The sequence below is a fragment of the Boleophthalmus pectinirostris genome, unplaced genomic scaffold (genome assembly GCF_026225935.1).
Source record: "Boleophthalmus pectinirostris isolate CB_2022bp ecotype Guang Dong unplaced genomic scaffold, ASM2622593v1 HiC_scaffold_7, whole genome shotgun sequence".
Taxonomy (NCBI): domain Eukaryota; kingdom Metazoa; phylum Chordata; class Actinopteri; order Gobiiformes; family Gobiidae; genus Boleophthalmus; species Boleophthalmus pectinirostris.
In genome coordinates, this window is record NW_026571473.1 from 24,098,448 (window position 1) to 24,121,413 (window position 22,966).

Consider the following 22,966-nt stretch of genomic DNA (forward strand, 5'->3'; position numbering starts at 1 on the left):
GCATACAATTTCCCACCGAAAACTCACCCAATTTGAGCTCGAGAACGCCCTCTAGTGTTCAAAAGCAATACTGACAAATAAAACAATCTATGAGCCCCAAGTATTCATATATCAGTTTAAACCAAAGAGACAAAAGAAGCCAAATGTTGCATTAAAAACTCATTAAAACTGTTCATAAATTTTTGTAAAGTGTGTCTTGTGTAAATAGCTTTGTTTTTTATTGCCAAATAAGATGCACAAATCTTAATGAATTAAAAAGGAAGAAATACACATTCAAACAAAGTTATTTTAATCAGTCACATTTATTTATCTCTTTAAACTGTACATTTGCTCAGCAGCCTGTTGTGCTGCAGCAGTTGGTTCCAATAAGATTTACTATGGGTTCAACGCTTACTAAAAATAAATACAATACAAGGTGTTCCACAGCTCAAAAATATACAAAGGTTCAAATTAATGTAAACTTTGAAAACTTTTTTTTTACAATTCAACAAACTTAGTGACAAAAGTTATTCTATTTACAAATGTATACAAGAAAAATACAATTCTCATAGTAGTAACAGTATTATCTTTGTGGATTCAATAAAATGTCTATAGTACCATTATGTGTTTGTGTCAGCATTGGTTTTCAGTCAAGTAAACAATAAAGACAAAACAAATGCCTCTAAAATATGATGTAGACTTTGGCAGAACAGTCAAGTCCAGTGGTGATATCTGATGGTAAACTAGTTCTTCAAATGATGGTTAGGTTAAAGTTTAGACCTGGTTTAATCCTGGTTTAAGTCCTATTTAGTCCTGGTTTAGTCCCTGGTTAAGTTGTGTACATGCCTCTCATGGCAGTTTAGTCTCGGTGTACAGACCCTGTTTACAGACTTCAGAGTGTTTTCAACAACTAATTCAGTCTTGGTTTAGAATTAGTTTAGACCCATTTTGGAAAAGGTGGCAACTGGGAAGCCAAGTGGAACGGCTTGCTGTGCGGGCTGAGAATAAAGTTTATGTGTTATAGTGTTATTATTATAAAGTAAGATCAACAGCTTGGTGCAAATATATTTCCAGATAAAACAGATCAGTGCAGTAACAAAACAACTATCAAAACAACTGAGGGTAGGTAAATCAGATGTGTAATCTGTCACATAAAGAACTGTGCAAAAATCTTACTGAAGGGCTGAAAATTTTTTACATAAATAACAATAATATCATTTTTCCCCCACATGGATCCAATCCATTTAAAGAATATGAAATATTAGTTATGATTTGTTATTTTAGGGTTAGATTCATTGCTCAATTGTTTGTTTACTGTATACTAAAAACCCATACAATATTTTGGCACTACTGTTTGACTACTGTTAGTTGTAAAGTAATTTAAAGTAAACTAACTTGTATTATGTTTCAAAAATAGACTCTTACTGGGCTAATGATAACAGCTTGAGTACCATTACCACTAGTAGCTTCAAACTTAAAGATGCACGTCTAGCTTATAACTGACCATACCATTTATTTATATATGTTGCTTCTGTTTATCACAACCAGATCCTAAAAATCTGTTATTAAATATTTGTTCATCATTGCATACTTTACTCCAGAAATTAACGGGCATTTCAAAGGTACAAACCAACTTTTTTAGATGATCTATTCTGTGAAGTTATAAAAATAAATATATTTGTGTGTGTAATTTGATTATTGACCATGTTAGTAAATGTTTTGGCTAGTAAATAAAGGGACATTTGGTATAGAAAAGCAGCAGATGCCATCTCCATAAATTACTGCTTGACAACTACTGACCAAGTTGACCACAGGCAGACGATTGATTATGTCATATCTCCACAAATACTGAACTTTCAGAGATCGAAGCTGCCACTTAATGTATGGATTCTGTAAGTGGTTAAACATTTGAACCCCCTGAACACATTCCACTCGTCTCTCTGCGACTATTCGTAAACAAACAAAATCAGCAAATCCACAGATGACCTTTTTAAGAATACATGTGTCCTCCTTGTTCCAAACGCCTCTCAATTTCACTACCTCACACTTGTAAATCACTTTCTGTTTTCTTCTTGTCTTTAGATTGTCAAGTTAGTGCTTGGCTTTGACAGATATAAAATACATGGATGTAATTCTTTATATTTCAGTTATTTTCTGTACAGGCATGTTATCACACTGTTGTCCAGCTGAATGAATAGGTGCATTCACATTTTCACTCTTGCAGCGCCACTCAGTGCTAGCCCTGATATTTTACGGGTAGATATCAAAATAGTTGGACAAGTGACTCATAGAATGGTTTCTTATTGCATAGGTATTCACAGAATACATAGGGTGGTACATTATTCATTTTGTAGGGGAACAATAGGAGGGAGGCAACCAGCTACTTGGCTTCAGGTAGGAAAGTAAACACTGAGATACCAATTTACAATAGTAATGTGCTTTTAATAGTCAGTTTAAAAGGGTCAGCAGGGGAAAAACTATGTCCAAATTTGACAAATGTGTTGCTGATTATTGTGTTGTTTTTTTTGTCTGGTGACAAAGTTTTGACATAAATTAAGTTACAAAACAGGAAGTTAAAATAACAAGTAAAGCTGCATTTCATCTTAATGTCAAGCTGTGATAATTCATTGCATAAGTTTTCATTTGTGCACAGTTCAAAGAACTGGTTGCCCATTTAAATGATGGTGACGATAGTTTGTGTGTAAAATATCCATTACAAGTGAAACTATGCACAGACAAACCATAAAGGGACACTATTCTCAGTAAATATAGATTTTTACACATTTTAAAAAACTAAATATAGATTTGATTTTTAAACAATTTAAATTCATAAGTTGTTCCAGCTCACATGCCCTTTAGATTATGTGCATTAGTCCAGTGGTCCATAATAGTTTTTACCTCGACCTTTTTCTATGAAGATCGGTCGTCATGGGGACTACTGTCTGAATTCTCCGTTTCGCCCTCAGAAATAGCTTGCATTGGTGCGGAGTAGAGTCGCCTCATCCCATAGCGACTGCTGCTGGCAGGAGGGGGGATCCTAGAGCGCCCCTGTCTGGAGGAGTGGAAAGATTTTGGGGAGAAACCCTCTGAATTTGATCTGGGATAGGGGCTGGAAATAGGTTGTTCAGAGCTGGTTTGGTATTGTATGGGCGATGCAGGTTCTTCTTGAGGTCTTGGCGAGTCGAATAGTAAAGAATCCGAGGGAGATTTGGGTGTAATGGGGCTTTTGAGGATCTCTGTAGCTGACATGCGATAACTGGATTCAGATCGGCTACCCTTTTTCAGAAGTAGTAGTTTGAACTCTTCATTAGAGGTGCTGGATTTTTTAGCATTCCTGTAGATTGGTCCTGGGACTTTGTGGAGGCCGGTGGGCGGGGTTACAACAGGGGGCGGAGACACAGCAGAGGTGGGGCTTGGGCTGGAGGCAGAGCTACAAGGAGAGGCACTTCCTGATGCAGCACTCAGGCGGGTTCGAGCAGACATTTCAGTAGAGTCCTTTCGTCCCAACACTTTCCTCTTGGACCTAACAAAAACACAATGTAGTTTGTATTAGACATAGAAGAATCCTTTGTGTGTGTGTTTTTTGTTATTTATTTATTTATATTTATAAAGTTACTTTTATTAGATTTTGAGGTTTGAGAAGTACTAAGGTTAAGTACAATATATATATATATTTTAAGGGGTAGTATTGTAGTTGTATGGGTTAACATATAACCTATTTAGAAATCCATGTTACCTTTTATTGTTTTGAAAATGCAATATTCACAGAAAACAACATATTAACTTTTTTTTATAAGTTTCACTTTAGTTTTTGATGCTCTGAGGCCTTCCTTCCTTTGCTCCCCATGCAAAGTCACTCCCACTTCAGAGCGCTATCACAACACCATCAGCGTGCATTCTGCTAATGAAACTACTGCACATCACGTCAGGTTTATGAAGCTGCTGTGTACAATTTTGAATCACGCTTTTGTGCATTTATGGAGAATTGTCGTGCGGAAACATGGGTGACGTAGACTTATAGGCTGAGCATGAGATGGAATCTTACAGCTAACTGTAAGGAGGGTTCAAATAGGACCAGGGAGAGATTGCAAGGTTACTGACACAAGGACATCTTACAGCATGTTGTGTATTACCCCCTCTTTAAATAATTTTTATCCATGCTTTGTAAACCATGTGACTGTACAATGTGCTAATGTATTTAGATTTGAAGTATTTTTGTATTATTGATATTACAAAAAAGAAGTAAATTTATTGATTTATGTAATTAAGCCCTAAATACAACCAAAATCACATTATAATGTGTCCTAAGTTTAAACTAAATCCTCTGCGGGTAGTAAGCTTAGAAAATATATGTGTATAATATACACACTACTGAATGTAAAGAATAAGCATAATGTAGGGTGTGTAGTGATGTAAGGTCAGTAATCCTGACCTGTGGATCATGGCGAACAAGTCCTCCGTGGTGCGTGATTTTGTTGGAGACAGAAACACACTATCATCTTCTGGTCTGGACTCATCGCTCAGAGGAGACACGGAGGGGTCACTTGGGGTGCTGTCTATAACACAAAATATTGCAAAAGTACATGAGCATCAACACTAGTGGTCATCATAATCAAACAAGAAAAAAGATTCAAAAGATCAGAACTTTCTCACATTATTATGTTTAAACAACTCTCTTTGCAGCATTAAAAAAAAATAAAAATACTAGTCAGTAATATACATTAAGCATTTGATATTTCTAAATATGTCCAACCTCTTGTTATATTTTCTTTTATTTTACCGGATGCAGAAATCGATTAGACAAACTTTGATGCACAAGGGAAATTATCTGGACAAATGTATGTTTTGATATTTGCCGCATTATTGACATGGGAATCATAAGTTTACTTGGATCTTGCATTTTCATCAGACACACCTGTATGCCTATCAGGAACGGCTCAACTCTATCTCACTGTATGTTTAAATATAGCCCTTTACTCTCTCATCTTCTAAAAATAAACTGGAAAGCTAAGAGCCTGTCCACACTGAGGACTTAATGCATTCTGAGAACTAAGAAAAAGTGCAGAAAACTGTGACACAAACAACAGTCTTAAGAGGTAACTTCTTGAATTATTCCTTCAAAAGTACAATACCTTTACTGCAGTAGTCTTCGTCTTTACTGCTGGGGGAGCTTTCGGTCGACACACCTGAGGATTCTGGGTCTTCCACCTCTTTATTGTCCTCACTGTCTGCACACTGCTCTGAAAGCTTTGACTCATTATCCATAGACAACAATTTATCTGCACTGCTGCTGTCCAAATCATCATCCTCCACTATCTCCAGTCTCCTCGCAGTGAAGCTTTCCAACTCCAGGGGGCAGTCTTCAGAAAGGATAAGTGAGTCTGACTTGTTGCTGTCTTTGTCCATCTCCAAAGTTGGCTCTGAATGTGTCATGCTCTCATTTGAAGATGAAACCTCTTTGTCTTGACTATTCATCTCACAAGAACCTGTAAGCTCCTCGTGTGAAGTGAAGACTGACTCGCATGACTCTTGGGGAGTGGCCTCAGGACTGGATACAACAGAGCTGCCCAGTTCAGTAGAAGTAGACAGTGCACTAGCTAGGCTCATAGTGGGATCTGTCAGAGTGGCATCTGGCATGTTTTCATCTAGACTGTTTTCATGTTCCTTAAAAATAGATTTGAGCTGCACAGTATGAAGCACTGAAGGCGTGATGGCCATGGGATGTACATCATATAACTGTCCTTTTGGTGGCGCTCTTACAGTTTCTCCTGGTAATTTGGGTTTGTTTTGGTGGAGAATTTGAGTCCTATAAACAACAGCCTTGTTGTGGTTTTGAAGAGCGGCAAAATCCAAATGGGATGGTGGGATTGCAGGTAACTCCAGGTCCTTTTTACATGTAGCATTTTTGTAGGACAGTGATGTCAAAGAGGACTTCCTTTCTGGGACTTTGGGCTTTCTTTTCCTGTTAGCGGGGGACAGAGGCCCGGGAAAAAAGGCTGATGGGATGGAGGAGGTGGGGGTTTCTGACTGACTGGAGTAGCCACTGGATGGGCTGGCTAACCCGGCCAGTTTCTCAGGAGAGGTGAGTTTGTAGTCGCCCTCTACTGAGGGCAAAGAGGGCGTGGTGGATCGGGAGCCAGACTGAGAGGTTTGAGATCCAGAGCTGTCCTGGTTCTTCTCAATGACGGTGGTGCCAGTGGCAGTGCTGGAGTTAGACAGGGATCTGTATGTGTCATTGGACTTAAGATCATTGAGGAGCCACAGGTCTGCATAGTCCGACTGCACCACCCCTTCATCTTTAAACGAGTGTGCATCTGTGGAGCTGAAAACGCCCAGGTCAGGCAGCGCACTGCAGCCGTCCCACACCTCCAGAGGGCCTGGAGGCTCCAGGGACTCCCGGGACAGAGAGGGCTCCATGTGCCCTGAGGAGCTGGACAGGGGCAACTGCAGCCTACGCTCTTTAGAGCACAGGGGTGGCTGCTGTCCACAGCTGATCTTTGGTTCACTGTGCTCCTGGAGATTACCCTCACTGCTGATTTTCCTGAGAGATGAGCTTCTCTGAGGTGGGCTCGGTTTTGCTTTTTTCTTCCTCAGAGACAAACAGCGACGGCCCAAGGTCATGTGGCCCCCGACCTCCGAGAGGCTGTATTCAGATGCTGCGTAGCTGTTGTAGGTGAAGCTCTTGCTGCCTTTGAGCCCACAGTCGAAGTGCATGGAGGTGTAGTAGCCTTCAGTGTCCACAGAGTAGTGGGACACAGTGTCGGCCTTCTCAGACAGGGGCTTGTCTGAGAAGCTACTCTCACATGTGGCCATGCTGGTGAAGCTGGGGCAGTCCAGACTACACTCTGGGTTTGGCTCAGGGCTGAAGTCCTGAGGACAGGGGGCTTCAGTCTGAGGATAGCCCCAGTCACTGCCCACCGGAGTGCCCACCCCCGCCTCCTCCAGGATGTCCATGGCTGTGGAGGAGAAGGAGCCAGCACGCTGTGACCTCAGGCCCTGGTAGTGGTCTAGAGGATCGTCTGTGTGGTGCGTGGCTGCGTTTAGAGAGAGCTCAGAATCGCAGTGGGAGGAGCCTGTGAGGGGGGGTGAGGCAGCGGGGGGGATAGTCTCTGAGGTTTGGGAAGGGCATGTGGAGCTACTGCCGCTCCAGTTGCCGCTGGAGGACTGGTGCTCATCTTTATGGTCCATGGGCCCGTGGAGCCCCGCCGCAGCACAGTGCACTGGGCTGCTGAAGGTGTCTGAGCTGGAGGAGATCTCACAGCTTCCCATGTCACTCTTTCTGGGCAACGCTGCATGGGCTCGCTCCATCCAGCTCCGCTCAGGACTGTCCGGCAGTGGATTATACTGCAGACTGGACAGAGACTGAGGATCTGAGCTCCCGCCCTCAGCGCTCAGTCTTAACTCTGCTGCAGCTGATAAGAAGTCCTCCCCCTCATAAGGAGACAGCTCCTCGTCACTGTCATGGTGCCCGTTGTCCAGCAGGTGGCTGGGGTCCCGGGGCAGACTGCGGGTGCGTAGGTGAGCGGTCATAGATCCAGCGAACATGTTATCAGTGGTGTCACGCAGAGAGGAGATGTTCCCAGCGGAGTAGGACAGGGACAGGGCCTGGCCTCTCTGGGCCCTGATGCGCCTCCAGGACGGAGCTCCAGACACCAGGAAGTCTTCGGTTTGACAGCCTGAGTCCCGAGTGTTTAGTGCCTCTGTGGAGGGGCTGGCATCTGCACTGGCATGGACGATCACTGCTCGCTCCCGAGATCCTGGTGAGTCGTCCGAGTCGGCAGAGGAGAAGAACGCTGAGAGCACAAGAAGTACAAGAAATACAGTGTATTAGAGAGGTGCCCTGAATAACTGCCTGCGTCAAACGCACTCTTATGATGAGTAGGCAAACTGCAGCTGTGCTCACAGTGTGAGCAGGACACTGCATATTCAAAAGTTAGACTCTCTGAATGCATTTGACAAAATGGTTTATTGTGTAGCATGACATGATGTAATTTACAACCAGGCGTATAATTATCTAAAACACATGCACAAACAACAACAACTGACAACGTTAAGAAAACATACAAAGTACTTGAAACTTCCCCTGGTAGTTTTGTGTAAAAATGTTAATAACAAAGCACCATGGTATAATTTGTAAGCATGTCTGTGTGGATACATACCTAACTCTTGCTGCACCTGTCTGGGAATGCCGGCCACAGTTCTTCGTCTTCTCAGCTTCCTCCTCCGCTGAAGCACAGACTGTGAGTGAACCAGGGAGCAGCGCACACTAGCATCTCTGTCAAAGCCAACCCCTGCAACGCACATGGCACATCTGAGAAATCTTTGTTTGGAGGCAACTGCAGCCCTTCCTCCTTCTTTACATCTCTCACATATAAAAAAAACGACTCACTCCACTTTTTGGACGTGTAAAATTAGATAGTGTTTAAAAATAGGCTGGAATAGAGAAAATTATAAAACTGTCAAACTAAGCTAAATATTTGGAGCCGAGTGAAATTAGCAAAACGAAGATGTGCCTTTTAAAGTGCAGTGCTTCTAATAGCAGCAGATTAATACCTAGTAAATGTTTTAAAAGGGACTTTACTTGAGCTCTCCCTGCTAGCTGCTCTTCCTCTCCCTCTCCATGCTTTATGACCATCATGTGATACCAGGTCAGGCTTTTCGGCACCATAGCAATTGCAAGGATTCGCTTACAATGTGCATTTTTTTTGTCCTAAACTGTCTTTGACCCAGCTAGCTTTGGCATACAGCTCCCCTAATTCGAATCAATGAGGATAAATAATGTTAGGCAGACCCTTTCAAGAGTTTGGACACACAACTAATCTGCATTCATGTCACAGCACCCTGCCTCGTCCTGCAGAAGATGGACCATCGGAGCGTGAGAAAGCAGGTTAACAGGGCATAAAGCATGACTTGCAAATCCTCTGTGATTTTACAGAGCAATGTCGGTGCTTTTTAGTTAGAACAGCTATTTCCGGGCTTTATTACTTTAGCCAAACCACCCAGTAGTGTACAAAAAGTTAAAGTTTGAGTCTTGTTTTCTGTTAATTTAAGTGTGTTAAGTTTAACTGAGCTGTTATTACTGTCTCTTGTCAAAAAGATCCAGCATTATGGCACATCAGAGGTGGGACCAAGTTGTCGTTTTGCAAGTCTCAAGTCTCTGACCTCAAGTCCGAGTCAAGTCCCAAGTCAAAGACAGACAAGTCCAAGTCGAGTCTAGAGTCACTGGACCATAAGGCCAAGTCAAGTCCAAGTCGTCTGCTGTGAGCTTCAAGTGATTTCAAATCTTTAAACCAAATTACCAAATGTATGTATGTAAGATAAATTGTACTTTAAAAATCATATATTTATATTTGAGTATTTATAGAGTACATAAGAGTTGTTGAAATTCATTTAGTTAATTTTTCCTTTTTAAATGTCTTGATGAGATCTTAGTGTGAATCTTTATGACCAGAATAGAAAGAATTCAGATTTATAAGTACTTTTCAAGTCTTCTCAAGTCACAGGCCTCAAGTCCGAGTCAAGTCCCAAGTCACTGACCTTCAAGTTCAAGGCAAGTCCCAAGTCTTAGTCCATTTTATCAAATCAAGTCTGAAATCCTAAAAATAGTGACTCAAGTCTGACTAGAGTCCAAGTCACAACTTGCAAGTCCCCATCTCTGTGGCACATAAAAATCTGACTAATCTACTATTGACTCCTACATTACACATCTATTCCCACTGCTACTACTACTAGCGTACAATTACTTTAAATGGAGTTATGACCACAATGACAAATTTTCATTATGTTAGAGTTTCTTACTATTAGCCCACTACCTCTTATAACCATACTTACAGTTGTATTTGCTATTACCACTTGACCACCTCCCATATAAGTTAATTAAAATTATGAGCAGGAATCCTTGCAGTCTATTAGATGAACTGCAGTGAAGTAGATGGAGGAAGCTGCATTTACCGGTCACATTAATGGGTATGACGCATGAGTTGATGACTTGAGAGTTGGTTTTCATGCGCTCCTCTGGGGTGGGCAGCGGCAGAGCTCTAGTCCAGTTAGTCTGCTTGTCCAATGTGGTGGGGATGTTAGGGATGGGACACTTAGAGCGGTGACCCAAGGCAACCCCGTCAGAGTCTGGGTCAAGGGGCGCGGCCTGGAACAGATGGATATTTATGGTTAGGATGTGTTAGGCTCGTCGTAAGCGCTAACAGTGTCAACTCAGCTTCAGAGAGGGTGAAGTGTTAAGAAGCAGGATTAGAGCTGCATAAAATATTACAGTTGTACTTCGCTTTTTATTATTTATACAAGGGCTAGGGGAATTAAAGGTGCACTATGTAACTTTTTGGTTGAGGGTCCATCGCCTGCTTGTTTCTATGGATATGTCCTTGTCATAGCTTACATTTTTTCAATTACAGGTAGATTTACAGCTCAAAAATGCCTCAAAAAACAGGCATTCTGACTGTGAGTAAGGTTGCCTCTCCACAGATCTGACATGTAACCTGGACACTAAAGATAGAAAGTTTTAATACTATACTGTGAAACATTCAAGACAAAGCAATAACATTTCCATGGAGAAAAGCATTTGACAGACCCTCAGCCCTGAAAAGTTACTCAATATACCTTTGAGTAGAGTAAATATAAAATACAGTACATTTTTATTAATTAACAAATTAGTTTTAGTGCTAGCTTTAATCTTGTAGTAGTGCGGTGACATAGTTTAGACCTGGTTTGAAACTGGTGTTTGGGAAGTTTTAATATAGTCCTGGTTTTGACCAGTATGTCCATTGCTTTTTTGTTTATATAAATTATTTTGTTCCTTCAGAATATGCAGAAAAATATATAGATATGGTTTCAAAGTCTATAAAACACCACTCAAATTACTTAAGTCTTTATATATATTTCTGACATTATGCAGCACTGACAGATATTTTGGTCTCTTTGCCAGACTGGAAAATTGGAGATGCTTGAGGCGAGCTCAGCTTTAAGAAGATCGATGATGTTTTAATCTGTGGTGGATTCTTTGTTGAAAGTTAAATCAATACAAATGTCCTATACAAGAAGCTGAGTTTCCACACTGTCAGTCCGATTACTGATGGAAATAAACAACATGCTTTTCAGGATAAGACAACAGAAACATGCACAATACCACATGCAAATATGAAAGATCAGAAAAGTAAAACCAAGATTAGACAAAAGTAGAGAGAGAAGCTAATATGTGAGAATTATTACTACAAGAAATACAAAGCAGTACTTGGGTAGCCACGCAATAAACTAGTTATGCATGTAGCTAAAAAGAACAACACATGTCTTATTTATGTTTAAGTTTTGTGTGACACAAACAGTTTCAATGTTTTCAAATATTACACGCTATATTGAAAATGAATACTAATCTGGAATAATAACAATGAGAATTTTCAAAGCCTTCCTAAAGTTACAATCCAACAAATAAACAATGTGTAGAGTGGCCATGGCTTATATCATTACTTCCAAATAATAGCAGAAACACAACATGATGCACTAAACCCACTAAAAAGCACAATATATTCAAAAGGTTTAAGAAATGGATCTCATTCCTACACATCTCTACTAGTGATGCCAACCAAAACAAAAACAGACTTATTCAACTGCGGCATGGGGCTGAAATGTGACAACAGAAGTCTCTAGTCACAACGCGTCAGATCGGAAATGCTTGACTCACTCCTCAATAATGTGTGGCACCCCTGTCTGTGTAAGTCCCCACATAATAACCAAGCAAGCTCCGGAAATATTTGGCAGAAAACATTCCTGGTTTTAGTATCAATCCACACACATATTCCGACTCTGGAAAGTAGTTCAAAGTTTTTCCATTGGCTTCCTTAGACGCTTGGCCCCAACCCTGTAGTGCACGATCCAATAAAGTAATATCCTTAAAGCCATTGGAGATCTTACCTCGGGAGTCCGACAGTTAAGTGGAACACATGTGAAACTGCGATTCAATCTTAAGTTCCCACCTTCTAGGGACAGCTAACCCACCCCCATTTTAGAAACCAGCTCTCCAAGCCTTTGTGCTCGCAGTTCCCAGCAAGCCAGTGAGACCCGGACAAAAACCCGGGGGTCCACAAAAGAAACCGGTTTCCGTGGTAACTTCAGGGCGGACATGTGGAAGAAAATCAAAGGGAGGGCATTTCACAGCTGATCTGTTTTTGAGGGGCATAAAAGAAGCGTCTGAGAGGAGTGACTGAGACCATTGGCTGTTGAAATACCACAGAGTGATCTTGGAAGAACTGGTGTTTGTTTGCACACACAATACATATTTAGTGACAACAGCTTTAGGCTAAGGTAGGAGCTCTTTGGACGTTTTGACTACAGCGCAGAGGAATTTTGGGTAATCATAGACAGACGCATATAATAGTAAGGTCACACTGAAGATGAAGATGTTACACTGTGTCAGTATATTTTTTTCAGAAATACAAAGGAAATACAAATATTTAGCCAGTATTTTTATATATGCTTTTCAAGCATATGTAGAAGTGTGATCTTTGACTATGACTTAATGTAGATATTGTAGTTACTGTATATAAATGGTAATCATATAATATATTGTTAACAATACTAATAATACAAATTGGTTCTAAATATGCATATTACCAATAACTTCGGATTTGGTTACAATATTATCTACTGGGGTAGTCTCACGATAAAATATCGTCAAAGTATGAGCTTCACAGTACGATATTTATTGCAATATCATGGGAAAGCTCATGATATGGTGAGGAGACTCATGTTTAGGGATGTAACAATATCTAAATTTCTTGATACAATATTTTCACAATACATATCTCATGGTACGATATTTATTGCAATATTTTCTGGAGGCTAATATGCTACTTTTTCCTCTTAAAATGCCTTGACAAGACTTAATCCAAAGAAATAAGACTTAAAAGTGCTTAGAACTGTTATTTCTTCTTGTAGTCTACACTGAAATGGAGCAAAGGATCATGGTCTATGTAGTTCCCTCTGTCTTTTTTAGCTATTGCTGCACCATAACTCTTAATTTAAGCAAAGAGACTTGTAATTCGATATATTGTGATGGTCCATGATATTATTGTGACGATTATTTAACGATACAGTATCACAATATTTTGGTTATTGTTACATCCCTATTATCTACATCTTTTTTTTTTTTTTTTTTACTTTTGTACCAACAATACTTCCAGACTTCTGTTTTGTTCACCACAACTACTGCTATTCCTACAACTATCACATTCACAAATATTTATCTGTAAATATAAGATAAGTTTAATAATGTGTTTGCACCCTTTTCATATTTGATGCGAGCTCTTATTTTGTTTTTGTTTTTTCCCACTGGGGCACAGAGGGATTGTGGGTAATCGTAGGCACTGGTTTTGTAAATGTGAAGCCTGTCATTATTGAAACCACTGCATGCAGCCACAACATTCTTGACATAGAGCAGACCTTTGCATGAACCCTGCTATGGAAATGCACTGAAACTGGCCTAGACTAAAAAAGCAGCCAAAACCGATAAAGGCTGGGACAGAGGCATGCATTTGAAAAGAGATGCTGAATGGAGAGCTACGATAGAGTTGTGAAAGCCAGGGTAGGAGGAGCACACAGCGGAGGTGACCAGCAGGATGGGCCGGTAGGAGAGGGGAGGGAGGGGCTATACCTTTCTGCTCCAGGGAGACAGGCGGCAACATTCGGTGGGGGAGGAGGAGCGAGTGGATTCGAACTACACAAAACAGGGCAACATAAATGACATATACAAAATGGAACAACATCGGCACATGTCAATAATTTACCGGTAAGTCAATTTCATGTGGAAAAGTATATATATTTACTACAGTTTAATTTCTTGTTTTGGCATTTTTGTTCCACGGAGGCTAGATTCAAACTGAAATCACCACATCAATAAGTAAAAGCGTGATATATTTTCACCTCTTTTTAGAATTAAACGGCCCATATTACACAATTTTCTGTCAATGTCATAATGTTGTTTCTTTGTCAAAACATACCTGGAGTGTTTTGTTTCATTCACACATAAACCTTGCATATTTAGGCTGAGTGAAGTGCTCCACAGCGTTTTTAAACTCCATGCACCTTGTCTACAATCATTTGAATTATTTCAGACCTATAATTGCCAATCTCTACTGAACAAAAGATAAAAATTTTCTCTCCAAGATTTTCTATTAACTAGAAAACTACCACTTCATGTTTTGGAGATGTAGACAGACTAATCATCCAGGATTACTCAGACATGTGTGAATGAAACAAAACACAACTCAGGGTATGTTTTTGATGAGGTAACAACATTATAACATGGCTTAAAGCTCACAATTTTCAATAGGAATGTTAATGAACAAAATCCCACTTGACAATAATATAGATTTAGTGACATGTGCCCGTACATAGATCATACACGAATGGAGATTTAAATGCTTAATAACATAATAACAGAAATGTGGATGCAAAATATAAAACATGATATACACAAACAGTTGTTGATGATATATTGTTTCATGCCCACATTAAATATTGCAGTTTTACCTCATTTTGAGTAAACTGCGTGGATGCATCTTTAACGTTTCTCTGTGTTTGCTTGAAGGACAATTGTAAATTAACTCACTGCTTAAAATTTTTATATACAGTAATCAAAAACATATATACACAGATATTTTTTTATTGTCTTCTGCTGAAAAAATAAAGGTTACTTTCATATCCACAAATCCACAAATCCGCAGTCCTCTCACCGTGGTTAAATTGGAGTGCTTCTTGGTAATGTTTGGGGAGGGGTACAGGGGCATCGGGGGCAGCGCTGAGATGGAAATGGTGACTCTGCGCTCTCTGCTGTCGGCTCGCCTCTGCTCGTGATCTAGGAAAAACAAAATTAAACTTATTTACTAACATACTTTCCTCCCTCTTAGTCTGTGAAAGGTTCTCAAAGCCAGCATTTATAATTATTTGGCTAGTTCACATTTGGCATTCAGGTTGCAATAACTGTTACTAGCCACTAGAGGCCAGAATTACATCACCACTGCAATGACGTTGGCTATGGGAAAAACTTAATCCAAAATTGACACAGAAAGTATAAAATCCCAATTGGAAATATAGTGTACTAAACATAGTGTAACGTGATTGTGTGTGGTACCTCTGTGCAGGGCCCATACGCTGAAGTTGGCTTGTCTGTGCAGCTCCACGAGACATTCTGGACGTGTGTTTGGGTGAAAGACGTTTCTCTGCTGATGCCACGGCGCCTGGAAATGTGTGGTCAGCTTACTCTCCACATCCAGGTTAGACACAGCTGTCAAAGCAAGACAAAAAAAGAAAAGATAAAAAGGTTAGGGCATGTTACTGGGCAGAACAAAATGGGGGTAAACAGTAGGTAGTACATTGTATTAAATGTCAGAGCTGGGAATTGATTTCACAACACTGGAGCTGGAACAGAGCCTATATATAGTACATGCAGGTATAAAGTACCATAGTATAGCACACCCTGGTTCACCCTGATTCAATACCATAGCTGTCCTGGGGCAGCCTGAGGAAATGCCAGATGCCTTTCTGAGCTCAAAATACCCAACATTAATCACAGTAACACAAACTTCTATACACATTTTTTCAGTATGTAATATCAATGTAATCATCATTTGCTCCATCCATCCATTTTCTTCTGCTTATCTGGGGCCGGGTCGCAGGGGCAGCAGTCTAAGCAGGGACTCCCAGACTTCCTTGAAGTCTGGGAGTCACATGAAGGAAGTCTGGAAGTTTGCTCATAGAAGTTTACTATGAAATCCTATTTTAAATATTTTTTCTTGTTCTCCTGGGCTAGATAAGCTTTAGAGACATTATTTATTTAAAATTTTGTTTTGTGTATTTTATATTATGCTTGTTCTGGATTCAATGTTTAAGCAGAAACTATTATTAAACATTTATTTTAATAAGAAAAGGTTACATACACATTACATATCTCGAAAGAAGAGAAAACTGTTTCAATAAATATTTAGTTTGGCCCACAACTTTTCCCAGTTTTTTATTTCAGCCCTCTGTGAATTTGAGTTTGACACTCAAGTCCTATAGCATCTGTAACAGCTGATTTGGGAAGATATATAAATTATTTCCTTGCCTGCCATGAACATAATTTGAAAGCAGCGCAACACAAGAAACTTAAAAAGCTACAGAATTTGTTCAAAAAACATTCAGAATCACTTTTAGGAAGGATTCCCCTACCAATACTACAACCACAATACCATAACAACTACTACTACAACTATCACTACTAACAAATACTACTACTTCTTGTGCCATTTTATAGATAGTGGGCTATTTCAGTAAATGCAAATGTGAGAAAATATCGGGGACTCATAATGTTTTTACCTGTGGTCCCACAATAGGCTTTAATGTAACCTGAGCCTGACTTTCATGAGCCTGACTCTGACCAGTGTCCAGGCTAATCCCGCTGGCCTCCTCAGGTCTCCTCAGGTTTCACACTGCACTTACTTTAACCATAATGTAACCTCTAATGTGGGGGGTCTGGCAAACGCGTGTGTAGCAGGGGAATCTAATTTGTAAAGAGGATGTTTAGATTTCCAATTGTAGTTTCCCCAGCAGCAAATTATAAGTGCAAATTGAATTAAACAGAAGATTGCGGTAGTTGTTCACAAATGTTCAAGAACCCTAAAGGTAACTGAATTAAACTAGAATTGTACCAAGACTATCCCAGGACTAAACTTGGTCTGAAGCAACAAGGACACATAAAAGAGGCTAATCCAGATGCCAAAGCCAGAACTGAACCAGGACAGAATAGGGTTGTCAAAAGTATACAGAAAATCAGTTACAAATTGATACTGATAGACTTAGACTTAGACTTAAACTTAGACAAACTTTATTGATCCACAAGGGACATTATTTGGACACAGTAGGTCACACATCAGAATAATATAACAAAGAGCAAAAATATAAATGGTAAAATACATTCTAAATAAGTAGCAAGAGACAGGTGTCAAAAAAGACATAATTATATAAATGTATATGTACAAGTAAAAATAAAATAGGAAGACAGGTAACAGAAGTAACAGCTTTATACAAGAGGTCATAGGAATTGCTAATATTGGTATCAAAACTATTTACTCATTTGAGCAGGTATCAGAACTAAAAAAAAAAAGGCACATTCACAGGACAGAAGTGAACCTTTCCTGAACAACTTTAGAATTATATTTTTGAGATGTATCCAAACAAATATGAGACCAAATAGACGCCCATAGAAGACTATGGAGAATCCCTGAACGACTGAGGGATGACACAGCTATAAGAGCACATGGTAATATAAAAGAAAGCACTACAATTTAATGTTAAAAATGCCATTCTATTGTCTAAAGAAAAAGTGTATTTTATTATCACCGTGAAACTGAAATTAGTATAGAGTATTGAGTCTATTCCTTAGTATTGAAATCACGTTTAAAATTTGAGTATTGTGACAGCACTAGGACACTAGAAGTAAGTTTATTAAAAAAAACAAAACAAAAAAAACAATACGCCTGTGGAAACAATATATCTTAGTAGATCTGCATAATCATTATCTTATCTCTGCCTCTGGGTGCAGATGTCTGAATAGGTTCCACACCAACCATCCAACTTCAAACTTTTTCATTTGAATGGATTTGGAACTAAAAGTGGGTGATAAAGGTAAAAGTTTTCACATTTTTTGGATAACTATAAACATATTTTACAATATCTCAGAGAACGTCTAAAACAGGAGATTGCAAAAAACTGGAGTGAATTCTGCACCCGCTCTTTGGGGCTTATTTTTAAGTGACAGACCAAATAAGAAAACACAACAGGGCAGAGAGTTGAAGATAATCTTGTCCCAGACGATGTTTTAGGATGGCATCTTGAGGAACACAGCTAAGCCTTTGTCTAAACACACAAACATCTGTCCTCTCTCTGTCCTCTGTGTGCAGTGGGACTTCTCTGCACTTGTCCTTGACCTGAAAGTCCTTCTATCTGTCCTCCAGCCATGTTTGCTTCAGGTCATACTACTGCCTTCATTTATTTAATTCCAGCATCCACAACCAGTACTTTTTATTTGAAAATGACACTTTCGTTACCATTAAAGGATTTGGGATTAGTTAAACGCATGAAACACTAAGTACCGTGGTGCCGTGAAATCCCCAGGAAGACAAAGTTATCTATAGCTCTACCAAAAAGGACCAGACTTTATCCAGAAACCACCCAGAGACCTCTGTCAACACTCGCGCTGACCTGCTGACCTGTTCTGACATGTTCTGGATTCTGTCTCCATCTAAAAGCAGGACCACCACCAATCATTCCTGATTCAAACTAAGACATTTTTCTTGTGAGGAAATGATCTGACACTAATGTGAAAGAAGTAGTTATATCTATCACACCAGTGGCTCATTTTTAAAAAAAAATGTATATTTTTCACAGTTTAAAGTGCAATAATGACCTAAAATGAAACAAATCTGGTTATTTCTGACTTTCTGACTTTATTTCTTCTGGTACATTATTGCCATAAACATCATCACAACAGAGAAACATACTAATGGTCCCGCTACAGCTTAAGTAGTGAATTGTGGATTTTTTTACTTGTCAAAATAGCTTTTGGTTAAAGCATGTAACATTATTTAAGAAAGAAATTGGACAGCAAAGTACAGAGAAGTAGGTGTGTATAGGGGGTCAGTGAAAGCAGGTATTTTTCAAAGCAATCGTGTCTTGACTGCAGGAGAATTAAGGTTATTTAAATAGGCAATAATCACTATAAATGCAACTTTGAGAAGGTAAAATTAGTTACTTAGAAATATGCTCAAAGCTTTTGTTTACCTGATTTAACCCTATGCCTCTGTCCTCCTGCTGAGAGGTGAACTTCTGCCCCTTTTTTGAGTGACAACAACCTGAGCAAACTACAAAACCATCTGTCATCAACAACAACAACACACGACTGCAGCTGCTACCGACTTACACTTAAAAAATGATGCTCCCCCTACTTAACCAGTGGAAGTCTGCAAGTCTTTAATGGGAGGACAATCTAAGGAGTCCATTACAAGTCTTTAGTGAGGTTTTCAAATGTGGAGGCACTTAAAGAGAAGAGCAGGGGTCAGCTTGTCCCCCAAACAGTCTGGGGCCAAGAAAAACAAACATGCGCCAATCGAGTTCAGTGGCCTCTCATCAACTTTCTCTTTCTCTTTTCTTCACACTCTCACCTGACAGATCTTTAAGATGATGGTGCGGTGTTAAGAAGCAGCAGATTACAAGTTTGAGCTGGTATTTTGTGAGGGTAGTAGCAAAGACAGAACAATATATTTTATATGTTTAGATCCAGAAGTATTTTAAGAAATTCTGTAGGCTACAATTTTGAGAGATGGGTATAAAAAAAGATATTAACTTTATTTGAAAAGGAAAAGAAAATTATATTCCTCAAATCTTAATCACTGTGAAATAGAAGTTGTCTTATGTAGCTAAAACATGTTAGCCTGATTCATGAGCCGGTTTCACTTTGTAGAAACCATCTGACCTTGCAGCATTAGAATTTGTTCACTCAACGGTAGATGGATAATTTTTTATTTAACCAATCGCTACTATACAGGTCGTAATGTATGAAATGCACCACTAATGGGGCTAACCGGTATATTAAGCGTTTCCCCTTGATAAACTTCATCAAACATTCTCTTTGTTCCAGCTTCTTGGGATCTCAGGAATTGTTGCCAACACAGAATGTATGGCTCTTCAATGATTGGCTGGTGCCAGGACTCACACTTCCAGGGTTCTTGCAAACCATCTAGCGTATTCCAATTCCTGACCTAGTCGTGGAAGAGAAATGAAAGTGAGTGGAGGCACTAGGTGGTGCCAGCCTGGCTAAAAACATTTACTCCTGACCCAGAAAATCCTTGATTTTAATGCATGTCTGGACACTGTATCCTTAACCAATGCAAGTCATAGTCCAAGTCTATTCAAAATCTTATCATGTGACATGTCTCCATGAAGAGGCAGGGCACACACAATATTTCCATGGAAACAACCACTAATCCAAGTTACAGGTCAGCTCTGTGGAGAGGTGATCCCACTCACAATATGAATGCATGTTTCTCCAAACTTGTAAAGTAAGTAAATATAAGATGCAAGTTTCTGTCACACTGTGGTGCATTCAAGGCAGAGCAATAATATCTCTATAGAGACAAGCAGGTGGCTGGCCCTTTGCTAGAAAAGCAAAAGCTGACCAAAATCTAATCATCATGATCAAGACTCCAGATGAGTGTCATATCTATTACCTCCTCTTTGTCACACTATTAATCTTTCCTCCTTATGTGCCCCAGGATCAACCCCCCAAAACCTCTCTTCAGTGCCAGGAACGCTGCAGGCCACAAGTCAGAACCAGGCCCCTGCAGAGACTAGAGAACAGAGGGATAAAAGCTCCATCTCCAGACTGCAGCCTCACTCAGCCTTGTAATTTACTCCACCTTGGCCCAGACAGGAGCCAGCCAGATTCAAACCTTTTTCACACCCGCTACTGACACTCACGCACGCACACACCTACAATTTAGCAGCGCCCTGGGAAACACAACTGCAGATGTCAGCTATTAGGTCACGCTTTGGTAAGGCTGCAAAGAATGTATTGACGACATAAGAGGAAAATGTAGTATAGATTTATAATAACTACTCTACGGAAATATATTTCTTGCCTGTCTGGGGTTGCTGTAGCCAGTTATAAAGCAAGTTAGTAAAAAGTTAAAATCTGGGGCGAGCGCTGCACAACAAACTGCAAGTGAATTGTGGTAAAATGATTGTAAAGCAGCGCCATAACTTGTATTGAAATTTTTGCATAAATTTTGACCACACAAAAGAACTCTACAGCATTTTCAACTTAGTCCTGGTTCAATCTGGTTTTAGTCCTGGTTTAGTCTTACACATGTGTTCCTTATATTAGGCATTCATGCAGTTTTCCATACATAGCATAAGGGTTACAGTTTAAATCCATTATCGTCAGTTTAAGAGTAACTTTACCTTGGGAGGAGAGTATAAGACAGCATGCCAGCGCCATGTCAACACACTCGTACCTCCTATCCTTAGCCTTAGCATTAGCAGCTCCCTGTCAGCACAGCTCAAAGCCTGTGCGTGCCTCCAACATGTCCTCAATGGCTTTACTGTCACACTGACCCACACAACCCTGCTCAAACATCTGCCCACTCTCTCCCGCCCCCTCCCCTCTGGTCTCATCCCATGTTTGTATGTTTGTCCCCTGTCCTACTGTATCCCCCGCCCACCACGACCTCCCCCCTCAGGCCCCCCTCAGGCAGTTACAGATGGTCCGGCCAGACCCCATCCCAACCAAGACTACCATTAATCTGTTTATATGGCCCAATACAGGAAGAGCGCGTAGACGTACTAATCCGAACCGCGCAACCAAGAGTGACCTGACCGCTTAACCCACAATATGGAGGATAGTGGAATGTACTACAATAATGTAAAAGTCAAAGTACTAGTAGTAGTAGTAATAGAATTTAAAAATTACAAAAAAATAAAAATTTAAAAAGCAGGAGAAAAATCTGAATAGCCTTATAATGATAGTAAGCACGGGATGTCATTTTGCTAGTCCGATACCTGGATAAATAAGACATTGAATCCTACGAGGCAGTTGATTCTGCAGTACAATAGATGTTTGTTTCCTCCTTTGATAAGGCAAACTAATACATTTAAACCTGCAAGCATTAAACAGAAAGAAACTCACCTAATCCAATCAAGTCCAGATGAAATCCCTCTAAAAACACGCCTCATTCACCTTGTCTTCCAAAAAGTCCAAATATGACCCTGAAATCTCCAGTCCATATTGAACGTAATAGTTCCAAAAACACAATACATTTGGGAGCTCTGTGTGTCCTGCTGCTGACCGATCTGAGCTGTGATTAGTGAACACACAGAGGAGACGAGAGACATAGGAACAATAATACCAGGCTGTGGTTAATCCGCTGTAGCTCACTTCCTCCTGAATGATGTGCCTGATGTGGAGCTCTGGACTCGAGGAGCCGGGGACAGAAACAATAAGTTTGGTTATAGAGGTTCAATTTTAGCCCTAGTCAAATGCCAGAATGTGCACAATGAATACCCACTTTGAGTTTAGTATCTTGGTTTCAATAAGTGGATCTTTGATATCCTTAAACAAATACAGCATGGGTCGTGGTATATAAAATGTAATGTATTTATGTTATGACTATTTATATTTATTTTATCACTAGTTCAATTAAATTGTCTAAATTATGAAGTTTATTCATAGCTTCATATAAGGAGGTTAATATTCTTGCATAATTTGAAATTATACTTTCCCTTTTTGCAGTGAAAAAGTTGGATCAACATTATACAGTCAATACTTTAGACTGAAAAGAGATGAGGGGGGCTTTTACAAATGGTGACAAGCACTTCAGATCCAGCCATAAAAAAGTCCCACATCACATTCTTCTGCCATTTGCCAAACAGCATCACAAGTGTCCAGGGTCACTATAGAGGCCCTGTCTCCTTTTACTTTCACATTTGTTTAGAGAAAAAACAAAATCACATTTTCAGATGTTACTCTGTTTTTCTAAAAGGAGCACACAACAATAATAAGGAACACTGACTAGCCAGCCAAGATTGTGGGCTCCATATGGGTTATGTCTGGGCTTTGCATTGGCAGGGGCTGTGAGTGGGCAAACACAAGAAGGCCCACAAACACAGTTAGGGTCATTTAAGAAGCCCACAAAAGCCCATATAGGACCCATTAAGTGCATTTCTCCAAATAGATCAATGACGTTCTATTGTTAACTTTTTTAGTGATCAGATCCATATCTGTGCACCTGGTCATTAAATCCTCCCCCTACAGTATATTGCTTACAGTTGCAGTAAAATGCTGACTACATTTCCTTTGCCAACAGCACACCACATCTTGGTGAATAAGCCACAAATCCACCATGGAGCAGAACGTAGTATTTTAGCAGCCACACCTCCTGGGACGTCCTGT

The 22,966-nt window shown here is 39.9% G+C and overlaps 1 protein-coding gene across 1 annotated transcript; it reads right to left on the reverse strand.

Moving 5' to 3' along the window:
• Window positions 1–283: 283 nt before the first annotated feature.
• On the reverse strand, window positions 284–21,016 carry nhsa (Nance-Horan syndrome a (congenital cataracts and dental anomalies)). Its single transcript, XM_055165240.1, has 9 exons — window positions 20,980–21,016; window positions 15,116–15,268; window positions 14,718–14,839; window positions 13,637–13,699; window positions 9,931–10,123; window positions 8,139–8,270; window positions 5,112–7,772; window positions 4,412–4,535; window positions 284–3,502 (listed from the first exon to the last, which is right to left on the reverse strand). Exons 1-9 carry the CDS (start codon window positions 21,014–21,016, stop codon window positions 2,890–2,892), a joined length of 4,098 nt encoding a protein of 1,365 aa, XP_055021215.1. The 3' UTR covers window positions 284–2,889.
• Between the last annotated feature and the right edge of the window lie 1,950 nt (window positions 21,017–22,966).

Excerpts from the sequence above, each read along its gene's own strand:
- nhsa (XM_055165240.1), bottom strand. The coding sequence starts at position 21,016 with ATGGCGCTGGCATGCTGTCTTATACTCTCCTCCCAAG. Across the intron at positions 8,271-9,930 it reads CATACCCATTAATGTGACCG|GGGTTGGCTTTGACAGAGAT; the intron begins GTAAATGCAGCT and ends TGTGCGTTGCAG. Across the intron at positions 7,773-8,138 it reads ACAGGTGCAGCAAGAGTTAG|CGTTCTTCTCCTCTGCCGAC; the intron begins GTATGTATCCAC and ends TTGTGCTCTCAG.